We start from the raw sequence: 12,732 nt of genomic DNA, 5'->3' as shown, positions 1-12,732 counted from the left end.
AAACTGAAAGATGTAAAATAGAACTTACCGATAGGGATGTATAGAGAAGCACTCAATTATGTTTCAAGGCAAACCGACAGAACCTTCAATGCTAGGATGGCCTTACCATAGCATTAAGTGCGCGTGCTTATCATTTTACTTTTCTAATGTCATTTAATGTTTAGAGAATCAGAAAAGTTTTTGTCTAGATAACCGTTATAGTATTTTCATTTCCGTATTTTCTGCTTCATTTACGTTGTTTTTTAGTTTAGTCCACGAAGCATGAAGTATACCCAATCCTTTTGCATATTTCAGCTACAAGTTGAAAAGTATAAATTCTGTTTGTAAAGAACTACCTGAAATCGATGATTTTGGCTTTTTTCAATTGCATAAATATTTCTTCGATATTTCTAAGCATATGTTTAATTTCAATTTTTAGAATCTGTTTTGAAAGTTTTAGATTTACTTCTTCCATCTCAAAAACTGGCTTATAAAAATTTTCAAAATAAAAAATATGATTGTTTATTTTAGACACAGAACTTAACCTATTTAAAACATGTTTAGAGATGCTTTTATAGATTGGGGGAAAATCGGTTTTGGAACGTCTATTGAAAACCTTCCAACAAGCTCTGAAAGTCCTTTTAAGGACTTGCAAATAAATTCAATAAGTCTTGCAATTTAAAACAATTTGACCAATAAGTCTTTTAAGACTATTTGAAGAGATGGTGAAAAAAAGGCAAATTTCTAAATAAAATATGATATATATCCATATAATATATTCCAATTAGAATATTTTTCAAATTTGTAGTATATTCCAATTTTACAATATATTCCAATTTTTAATCTAAATTTTTTCTGAATGTATTTTTAATTGTTTTAGGAAGGATTATCTTTTTGTAACTAAAGAACAAAGCTATTTTCAAGTTTTTATGAGTGAAACTTACCTTTAAAAAGCATTAATGAATAGCGTGTTTTGACAAAATAAGTATAAACTCCCGATTTGACAGAGCAAGTTTTACTTCTGAGAAAGCAACCACTCCTGCAGTGACTTTAATCCTTTCCTTTTACCTCAGTTAATCCGACAAAATGTCGGGTGATGTTAAGGTTAAGTGGTGTATGAAATGCAAAAGGGTTAACTTTTGAATTTCGTTTCTTTAAGCTCAGCTGAATTTCCCGGTTACCACCCTTCATGTAAAATTCTTCGTTTTGATGGAAATCTTGTGTACTTCGAGTAAAAGTATAAAGCCACCCACGTAGAATTTCTTTCCGAATCCAGATTTCTTTTATTACGTCTTTTCTTTTAATAAAATAACGGTCACGTTAATAAAAAATGCGAAACTTGAACAGTTAAGGTTACACCTTTTTTTAATTCGAACTCTTAAAAAAATAATTCATGCTTAAAGGGAAGGTTAGTTTTTAATTTTAAATGCGAATTTTCAAAGCACAGTATTTTTTGTCCTAGCACTGAATTATCTTATGAGATAAAATAAATCATAGATCTTGTTTAAAATTTCATTTTTCTTACCCAATATTTATTTTGTTTTTGTTGCTATTTTTTTCTTTCATTTATTTGTCTTATTTTTTTATATATTTATCTCTCCTTCTATCGTTCTATCTATCCTATTTTTTTTTTAATTGGTTCAGTTTGTTAATTGACTATTCTACTCCATTCATAAATTTTGGAATGTTTTTTTACTTCCGGCATTTTTTGTATTTTTATTATTAGTGAATTTTTTTTTATCATGCATACATTTTGTTACGCATTTCATTCCTTCTGTTTCTTAGCATTTCATTCATTCTGTTTCTTAGTATTTCATTCATTCTGTTTCTTAGCATTTCATTCATTCTGTTTCTAAGCATTTCATTCATTCTGTTTCTTAGCATTTCATTCATTCTGTTTCTTAGCATTTCATTTGCTGATTCATAATGATGCCTATTAATTTACTTGATGTAACTTTTTCAAGCTAAAAAAATTGAAACTTTGAATGAAATTCGCCCGATAGTTTCTAAGTATTAAAATTTCGAAAAAGCATTTTTTTCGAACCATTCAACCAATTTATTTTAACCTTTAGTTTTTTTCCTTAATGTCTAACAACTTAGAAATTGTTCAACCATAATTAAATTTAATAATAAAAATAATCGTTAATCATAAAAAAATTTTCGACGAATTATGTATGGCTAAACGAGTCTTACAACTGTTTTTGATTTGCATAAACACTGCCGGGATGACGAAAGTTTCCTAAAAAGGCTATATGAGGCTCAAACTCTCAGTTACTCTCCTGGCTACAGAGTTGAGACCATATTTTCAGTATCGAATCCATTTAAAATGTGTTAATTTAGAGAAAGGGCTTTTTGGGGTCCGATTTCGTTACTTAAAATACCTTTTGAGCAAACTAATTAGCATATTTATGATTAATCCTTTAAATCATAAGGATTGATTGTTAGTTTACGAAATTCCAATTTTGAGATAGAAAACAATTAGATGTTCCGTTTTATGCTTTGCATTCTGCCCTAAAGATGCTATATTTCTTAAACTTAATATAGCTTTCATACATTACTTTAAAAACCATTAGGAATCGCCATAAAATTATTGCTATTATTTTTTGCCTAGTTAGTATAATTCTCGTATTGTAATAAATAAATTGTGCCTTAAACGATCAACAGTAACAATATAACTGTGGTAGAATCAAATAACCATTATATGATATCATAATTTATCATTCTAGTATTGTATCGAATCTTTAAAATTGTAAGTTTTATATATTTATAATTTTGAAATTGAAATTAGTTTTAAACATTAAAGTGGCAAAGCTTCTGATGAGAGAAAAACGTATTGGAAAGTTCGCATAAGTAATTTCATTGATGGTGTTTTTGTGATTTTTAATGTGTCGAAAGACCCTTTACCTCCGAAAGGAGAAAAAAAAATAGCTGTTTCGATCAGCTTTTGTTTCATAGCTGATTCGTCGATTAGAACTTCCAATTTCTTTAAATACTTTATCAAAAGGAAACAATCATTAATATTTATCTCCAATAAATACATCATTAAAGATTTATGGAAACGATAGTTGTTGTTTATTGCATTTTCCACATGTTAAAAAAATGTTATTCTATTTCAATTCAGATTATCTTATCAACAATGAAATTTTAAAAAAAAATATTGAAATTTTTCTTCTTTTCATATTTACTAGAAAATACATAAACAAACTAATAAAACTAATCTGTTTAAAAACACCGAAAATAGTCCTTTAATTGGCAAAAAATAATTTAAATACGAAGCATAAGTTTTTTTATTGCAATTAAATATTTTATTTTTATCGAAATTAATTTTTTTTTCATATATTAATATATCTCTTTTTTAAATATTTTTATACCCTTTCTGAAACTAAATTATTAATTTTCTGAAATTAAATTATTAATTTCTGAAACTAAATTATTAATTTCTAAGACTATATTTGTACCATTTCTGAATTCTAAACATTTCCCAAGATGAACTTATACAATTTTCATGACTTATATCAAAATATATTTATATATTGCTTAATGAAGTTAGAAACTCTTAAAACTGTGAAATGTTTAAAAACAAAAATTGTTTATAGATCTTAGAATAAAGCACTAAAGGTCGAAGTGCTAAACAAAAACAACTCTTACCCTACTTCGAACCTAAAGACCTTTTCATCGGTGTTTCCAAGGTAAAAAGAGAGAAGAAAAATAAAAAAAAGAACTATTTCGCTACTAGACTGTAGGATATGAATAAAACTCAGATTATCGTACCCTGCTTCCTTCAACCCCCTGTTTTTATAACCCCTATAAAATTCGAAAGTTCCAGGGAGAAGGGGTAGGCAGACTAGATCCAAACGAGCAAAAGATACACATAAAACTGAACACCCCCCGTCATTATATCTCGAAAAGGCCATGCTCCATAAAGCTCAAGAAACCTGACGATATGACAGGCATAAAGTCGAAAACAACACAACTCTAAAAAAGTAACAAAAAAAGTCATAAAAGTGTTTTCCTTTCCCCCTATACACCATGTGACTACGCATGCACATGTGCTAATATAAATGTATCGGTTAGATACGTGTATCTGAGAAAAAATGTCAGAAATCATCTACGCTTTCTCTTTTTGGATTGTTTTCTGCCTTCCCTTCGTCTTGTTGTTGTTAAAAAGGGTACCTCCCATTTTCTTCCCCCTCCCTTCTTGTTTCTATGGTGACGAACATCCTTGTGAGCTTTTGCTCCTTACGCATCTCCATCTTCTTTCAACTGATTAACGAATCTGAATCTTCAGGAAAACAAAAGGAAAATCCCAAAAGAAAACGTGGAAGTTTTGGTTCCTCGCTTCCTTTCTTGCTGCTCGCTGAATCTTTATTTTTCTCCTGTTTTTTTTCTCCCCTCCTTTTTTTTCCTAGGTTCCCTTCCCCTCGTAAAAATAGGGCTTTTTTTTCTTTATTTTCTTATCAGCTTCATTTGAGAAATGTTAATTATTTTTATTCTCGAAATACTTTTGTTGGGTATACTTCACTCACATTCAATTGTAACTGAATATTACTCTGGTTGTATAAAAAGAAATAATATTTCTTTAATCTAAGAGAGATTAAAAAAAAAAGTCTGATGTTTTTATAGTATGCTTTTAAGAACAATAATAATTTCAAAAATTTAAATAATTTTGATCATTAATAATTAATATACAATTTAGAAAAACACATTTTTAAATTACGTATACTAAAAAGTCTCTTTTTGACATATACTGTAAAAAAAATTCCGGATTAAATTGCGGTATAAAGTACCAGCACTTTAGGTGTATTATCCGTAAAATCCATTTCACCGAAAAACCCATTTTTACTTTAGATTATTATACCGTAATTTTTACAGAACTTATTTTATTGGAACGATTCAGTAATTTTACCTTAATTATTAATGCAAAAATTACGGTATATAAGACTTTTTTTTTGTAAAGTGTTCCAGTGAAAATAAATTTTATAGTAAAAACTACCGGCATTCTGAGTGCCGGTGCTTTTTACCGCAATTTGAACCGAAATTTTTTACAGTGTTCTATAAGCCTATAAACAACATGAATTACTCATACATGTTTTCACATTACATGTTTGTCTTTGGCTGTTTTTAAACCAATTTTTATTATTAAAGCATTAATAATATAAGTAGCAATTAATTTTTGTTGATATACGATTTTAAGTTAAACAAAAGTTTAGATATGGTAAAAAGTAGTTGAAAATAGTTAGAGATTTTTTTAAAACGACCGAATGTTTGCTGTAGCTTATAATTAAACTTTTACTGTTGTAAGGCTATTTCATCATTAAAATTTAAGATAAGATTTACTACAGATATTTAAAATAAAATTACAGCTCTATTTGTAAAAATAATTTCATAAAAACTAATAATTCAAAGTATAGTTTTGTGTTGAGATCATAAAACTAAATTGAAATTGACATTATAATATTTAAAAAAAATTTTAAAAAAATAAGGAATCATTGTCAACGTTTTTCATAAATTTATAAGACATTTTTATACCTCCCACATTTTTGAAACATTACAAGGAGAAAAACAATTCTGGTAAAATTGCTTTATTGTATGATAATAACATTTTTGGTAGAAAAAGACCATAATTCTGGTTAATACAACCGAAATAAACGGTTCATAAATTATTCATTGAATAATTTTTCAGTTCATATGGTAACGGTTTACCGGAAATTCTGGTTTTCAATACTATAGCTCTTATTACCACACTTTTAGTAAGAAGAGATAACTGAAAATGAAATTTAACCGAATAAATGGTTTTTATACCAAGCTCTAAAGCATCATGAAAAACCCATCAAATTTTGTCACATTTAGCAAATTTTATCGCATAATATATAACTATATTTTATTTTTAATTTTTAACAGAATCATTAGCAAAGCACTTCGGTAAAAATTACCGAGGTTTTTGGTGCCCCCATAGAACAAGAAATATGTTAAATTTTACCATATTATAATATTTCTGAACATAATTTTTTTCCCTATTTGCGTACTTTTTTTGTATTTTTGCATTCATCGTTTCAAAAAACTTTTAATACAAAATTAAGCAAATATAAATATATTTTTTAATTACCTGCCTAATATTTTCTTGTTAATTTACTTTAAGGTGGTTTTTCAAGGGCTCCTTTGTAATATTAAAGGATGCTTTTATGCAAATAATATGCTATTTTTATAACTGCTGAGAGCTTAAAACTGTTACTCATGACTGTTCGATGAAGTTTAGCCTATCTAAAGCCAGCACTGTCTACGCTAATTTTGAAAATGGCGTGAAGAGTCAATATGGAGAAAAGCCACAGATTTGTGAAAAATGAAAAGCATTTGTGGACTAATTTTTTAATATGTAAAAACCTACTGCAATGATTCATTACTTGGGCTCACGAGTATCAGAAAAAGCTGAGAATAAGGCAGTGATTTCGACAATTTTCATCTAGTTGGAAAAATGAAATATGTGGCGATTTTTAAAAAAGTTTAATAACTTTAAAACCGACCGGTAGGGAACTGTCCTTGCATCGGAAATGTTCTGGGTTCGAATCCCAGACAAGGCATGGATGTTTCTTTCCTTCTCTGTACTATCTGTCCTGACTGTGGGAGTGATGTTGGCCCACCTAATATGGTGCTCCTGAAAGAGAGGTCAACAGCATTGCCTTGTAAATGCCTGAATTGACGGATGTTAACACAGGTGGGCATTGGGAAGGAAAATAATAATAACTTTTAAAATATTTAAGTTCTTTGTCTGTTTTAAAACCCAGATAATTCTTCGAGGGGGGATTATATTTACAGTTTAAAATGCTTCATGTGTAAGTCACTTTTTTTTACTTTCCATAGAGACAGAGCTTCGAAAAACTGTATTAAAAATTTGAAGTTTTGACTACCTAGGTAAATGAAAAATATGCATAATTTTTAAAAAAAGAACAAGTGGATTTATTTCTGAAAATTTTTTAAAGCATTTTAACAGAAATGTCTTCTGAATCTTCCGGGATCATTTATCACAAACAAGCGGTCGTACCAGTCACCAACTGCAGGGGGACATTGAAAAATGGTTGACACTTCCCTCGAAAACTTTTCTCAAATCATAAAATTCATTCAGGCACGGAGTTTAGGGGAATCGCAAATCAACTGACAGCATATGATCTGTGCAATGTTGGCGCGAACTTTTCGAGGCTTGTTAAAAATGTAGCAGCGAAATTGCACATTCTCACGCCAATGATGCATTCTTCGTCCGAGTCTAGGGGAGTCCATCTGTTTTCCAAACCAAATGGTGGTGGCTGTTAACTGTGGCATCAGGTCGTTAGCGCATTTTGGTGTTTTATTGCGGATCTCGTGCGTTTTGGACATTTCGCGTGACCACACACTTCTCCTGTCCTCGTGGTCGTGTCACACGAGCGTGCTCTGCAGAGAAAACTCGCCAAAGAGCGTGAGCCAACTAGACAAAGTTTGAGTCGCGTGCTTCTTGGGGAAGGGGGGTAAGCTGACAAATGAAAACAACGTAGCAGACCTCTCGGCACGTAAAATCAACCCTGAGTAATGATAAAAAACAGGAATATTTTCGCCAATGCTGTGTCACTAGATGAATAATCGCCAGTTTTTTAATCGTGCATTTTTTTAAATCACACGATTGCGCTTTTTTGAGCTGTGAAAAGCGGCAAAATCTAGCCAAGATAGTTGTGGTATGACTAGTAAGTAAGAAAACTCCTGAGAAAATGACTTATTAGGCTGGTGAAAAAAAAGAACATTTTTTTTCAATTCTGTAAAGTAGTTACATGTGTTTCAGAAAAATTTTTTTATATGCTTTAATATCCAATTTAAAAAATATTTGACAGTTCTGTCATAGATTCTAATTTAATGAGAAAATAAAATTTCTAAAACAAGAAATGAAAACGTTAACGAAACTCTTTCTAATATTAATTTTGAATTTATAATATTCTAATAAAGTTACAGTTAGTAAACAACTGCAATTCTAATTTCTAAAATTTAATTTGTAATGACAGCATAATACTTATAATTTAATCTGTAGTATCAGCATAAATTCTAATTAAAAATCCGCTCTTAATTGACGATAAAAATGTCATTGAATATGTCTACTCTGTATTATAAGAACTATTTACTCCATTTGTAACGATATGTAGAAAATATCAAAAGTTTTTATTTGTATGCAAATACAACAAAAAAAATTCAACCCTTATGTCAAACAAAAGTGCAATGAACTCTAAATAAGCAATTTTTCCCTATTTTCATAAAACATTAATTTTTGTTTCTTTGTGAATGCTTTGGTTTAAATTATTTTGAATCCTAACTAAGAATCTTATTTTTTGTCTACTAATGTATAATAGTTGATATTTTTCAGTAAGAATGGTTAAGAGAGAAAAATTCAGTCTTTTAATCTAAACAGTGGTAAATAACTGTCAAAACGTTTATTTAATAATGTGCTAATTAACAGTGTTAATTATCAGTGTTAAAAAACGGTCTTTGACAGTGTTAAATAACTGTCAAAAAAATTTTTTTATTCGCTAGAAATCTTAATTTGTAAGGTTTAGTTGAAGATATTTCCAATTTTAGCTTTAAGAAAACTAAATTTAATTCTCTCTTGCAGTTAATAAAAAAACTTCTTTCCTTAAATATTTTTTCGAGCGCATAGGTTGGATAAAAGTTTAACTTCCCGTTTTAAAAAGGACGTAATTATATAAATTTTACATTATCAATTTAATTTTCACAAAAGAACGGAAACCACTAATTCTATTTTATGAAACAGTAAAGTTGTTGCTTTCCTCACCCTCGACAAACAAACAAACTAATGTGATTTAATAAATATTTTTTAAGTCTCTTTATTTCCTTTTAACCACAACATAAATAATGAAACTCCATTTACTATTTAATGTCGATACATTTACTTTAATGCTTTCATAATTTTTTTTCTTAAGTGTATAACTACTTCCTTAACTCTGGCTGGTTTTCTGTCTAGTCCTAAGCTCATAGGATTCAGTCTAGACAGAATATGAACTGAATGTTAGCTCATTTATTAAAGTACAGTTTTTCCTACATTATCTTCCTGTTTCATATACTCTAAATATTATTAATTCGTAAACAAAAGATTTTTTCCTTGAATTAGTCATTTTAATCATGAAAGTTGTTTATAAAATACTATTGCTTATGGGCTCAGTGGCTGGTACACTGTAAAAAATCATAATTAAATTGCAATAATTCAGCTTTACCGTAAAACCATTTTTACCTCTACTTGATACAGAACAAAAAAAAATCTGATATACCATAATTTTTACGGTAATAACTACCGTAGAATCAATGAATCACTCTTATTAAATAAATATTACTGTAAAAGTTACGGTATACTATTTTACGGTAAAAATATATGTTGCGGTAAGATGTATTTTACGGATGATGCACCAAAAGTGCCGGTACCTTATATTGTAATTTTATCCGTAATTGTAGACGTTAAAACTAAGAACATACATTTTAAAACACCTGTTGCTCTGTTTGTTTTCTCTGCGTTTTTTTCTTTTCCTTCCTATATCAATTTTATCAGACACTCGTCGTTATAGCACTGTTTATTTGCGATATTCCAAGTATTCCCTATCTTTAGTTCCTTACGTCAAATATTTTCACAATGCTGCTACATAAGCGGCTCTTATTCCATTAGCTTTAAACTATTATGGTCGCATTTCGTAGCGCAACTGCTTTTTTGCAGTCTAAAAGACCATTTGAATGCAATGCAAAACAATTTGATTTCATTTATAGTTCCGAAAATGGTCTCGTTTATGTGGATTCAAAATCAAAATAAAGTAAAATAACATATAAAAAAATTAATATGCTACACCCCACCAGGCGTAAACATTTTCGATTTGTTTTCTATCCTGCACAAATCTTTTATAAAGTACATGATTGCATTCTAGTGAAAACCACACTATGTAAGACATAGACGTTTTCGATTTTTTTCTATCCTGCACAAATCTTGTATAAAGTACGTGATTGCATTCTAGTAAAAACCACACGATATAAGGCGTAGATATTTTCGATTTATTTTCTATCCTGCGTAAATCTTGTATAAAGTACATGATTGTATTCTAGTAAAAGCCACACGATATAAGACGTAGACATTTTCGATTTATTTTCTATCCTGCGCAAATCTTGTATAAAGTACATGATTGCATTCTAGTAAAAAACCCACTATACAAGATATAAACATTTTCGATTTGTTTTCTATCTTGCTCGAGTCTTTTATAAAGTACATGGATTCATTAAATTAAAAACCCCACTATACCAGACAAAAACAATTCTCAATAACATCATCAAACAAAAATTCTCCCCTCGGGTTTTTGGTATCAAATGTCATCAAAAATTGAAATGAAATGAAAACCATGATCCTCTGGTCATCTCTTTGATAAGAAGAAGTTTCCGGGATTCGTTTTCATCTGAACGAGAATTGCATATTCATCAGAAGGGTGGCGCAGGTTCACCAGGGGGTCACATCAACGTTTCTTCTGATGCTGACAACACCCTACGCTGATTGCAGATCCGGACCTGTCAGGAACGTGCACCATATTTACATAAAACTCCTCTCTGTCCCACCGTTCATAGGATCACCGTTGAAATGAAATTCGCTTCACTTTCATACATCAAAACATAACATTTAGAATCACCGAATTTGTGAGTGGTCATTATATAAAAGAAAAGGAATTTGGCAACTTTGTAACTTCGAGGTTTAATTTATAAACAATAAATACTATTATATTCTTCGCTCCTTATTTGATGAATTGAAGATGTTTTAGAATAGTGATACGAAATAAAACCATTTTGTTTGTGGAGGATTATTAGATTAAGCATGATACAATGTTTAAAAGCTTAAATCGTCCTTTATTATTATTATTATCATATATATGTATATATATATATATATATACATACATNATATATATATATATAGTACCAGTACATTTTACCGTAAAATCACTGAATCCTTTTAATTAAATTAATATCACTGTAAAAATTACTGTAAAAAAGGAATTAACGGTAAAATGAATTTTACGGATAATGCACCCAAAGTGTCGGTACTTTGCTCCGTAATTTGATCCGGAATTTTTTTACAGTGTTAAGTGACGTATTAAAATATTACCAATGGGGGTCAGATGATAAGTTTGGATCACTAGGGCTGACCTCGGAAGGATTTCCTAATTTTTCTCACCATTTTTTTGCAATTGCATGTTAGCTTCCCTTAGAAAGTTTTCCTTGAAATTGCTCTAATCCCAAGAGTCATCGTTAATCACGTAAAATATCTGTAATCGAGTAAAATATAAACCCGAAAAATGACACCTTATTCTACATAAAAATAGCTGTATCTGCGATGTAAAATAGATTTTAAAAAATTAAACAAAAAATATATACATTAAATACTAAACTAAATAAATAATAATGTTAATATCCATAAAAAACTTAGTTAATGTGCGGGAAATTTTGCAATCAATAAAAAATATGATTATTTTCATTCTTTAAATATAAAGTCTATTGAATTTATTGATCTAATTTTAATATCTTTTTCTTGCAGGCGTTTCGGCACAAAATGTTCGGGGTGTGCGCAGGGCATATCTCCAACAGATCTAGTTAGAAGAGCGAGGAATAAAGTATTTCACCTGAAATGCTTTACATGCCTCGTCTGTAGAAAGCAGTTATCAACTGGAGAAGAACTTTATGTACTGGACGAAAATAGGTTCATCTGTAAAGATGACTACCTAAGCAGCAGGAATAGTCAAGGTAAGATTTAGAACCACTCTCTCACTGGCTTTTAGGTTAAACTCCGTATATTTCCAAAATTTTCCAAAAAACGCTATTACATCCACATACAGGTAAAGTTGATGAATTAATTATAACTTTCAAGTCAGTTTAGTGACGGCATTACGTGGATAAATTTATTTTGCACATAAATGTAATACAATATAAATTTAATATGTAACATATAAAAATTAAGCACCTACAGGGGAAATTTATCAAATAATTATGATTTTTAAGTCAATTTTAGGAATGCTTCACGTGGATAAACTTATTTAATACAGAAATTTGATACAAGATAAATTGAATATATAAATTTAATAGAAGGTTAAATTTAATGAGTAACACATAACAATTAAACACTTACAGGTGAATTTTGTGACAGCATTACATGGATAATTTTATTTTACAAATACATTTTTTACAAGATAAATTTAATGCAGCTTTTTTTATACAGGAACAATGAGTGCCATTTTATTATTACAAGTTTATTTAATCTGTCTTAAAAGATGGAATTTTAAATTAAATTTGAAAATTTTGAACTAAAATATTTGAATATTTTTTTCTTTTTATTAATTAATATCATTATTTCCTAAACATTCTCCAAAGGATTAAATATTTTACGTTTAAGTATTTATTGCTCGTGTGTAGTTTATAAATTAAAGTTAAAAAATTATTCTACCTATCTACGATAAAATTATGTATCCTTAAAATGCATCATTAACTGTCAAAGAAAAAAGCAGAAAATAATAAATTTGCATACATTTAAAAATAATTAAACTGAGAAGTATTCTTAAATTAAAGACAAATAAATTACAAAACTATTTCAATTTTTCAACTCACAGAGTAATATTCGCAACGTTTGATTCGTGAAAATGTATCAATATCACCAAAGCAATGAAATAATATATATATATATATATATATATTGCAGTAGTTCCACAG

General features: G+C 29.1%; 1 protein-coding gene across 2 annotated transcripts in view; it reads left to right on the top strand.

The window, feature by feature from the left end:
• Positions 1-12,732, top strand: part of LOC107449891 (LIM/homeobox protein Lhx5) — a 213,259-nt gene that overhangs the window by 51,071 nt on the left and 149,456 nt on the right. For both annotated transcript variants that reach the window (XM_016065571.3, XM_016065562.3), the window contains exon 2: positions 11,567-11,772. In XM_016065571.3, coding sequence (XP_015921057.1) covers positions 11,567-11,772 — 206 coding nt within the window. The remainder of the gene's footprint in view (positions 1-11,566; positions 11,773-12,732) is intronic.

The sequence above is a fragment of the Parasteatoda tepidariorum genome, chromosome 8, assembly GCF_043381705.1.
Source record: "Parasteatoda tepidariorum isolate YZ-2023 chromosome 8, CAS_Ptep_4.0, whole genome shotgun sequence".
Taxonomy (NCBI): domain Eukaryota; kingdom Metazoa; phylum Arthropoda; class Arachnida; order Araneae; family Theridiidae; genus Parasteatoda; species Parasteatoda tepidariorum.
This window is presented reverse-complemented; position numbering and strand designations above follow the sequence as displayed.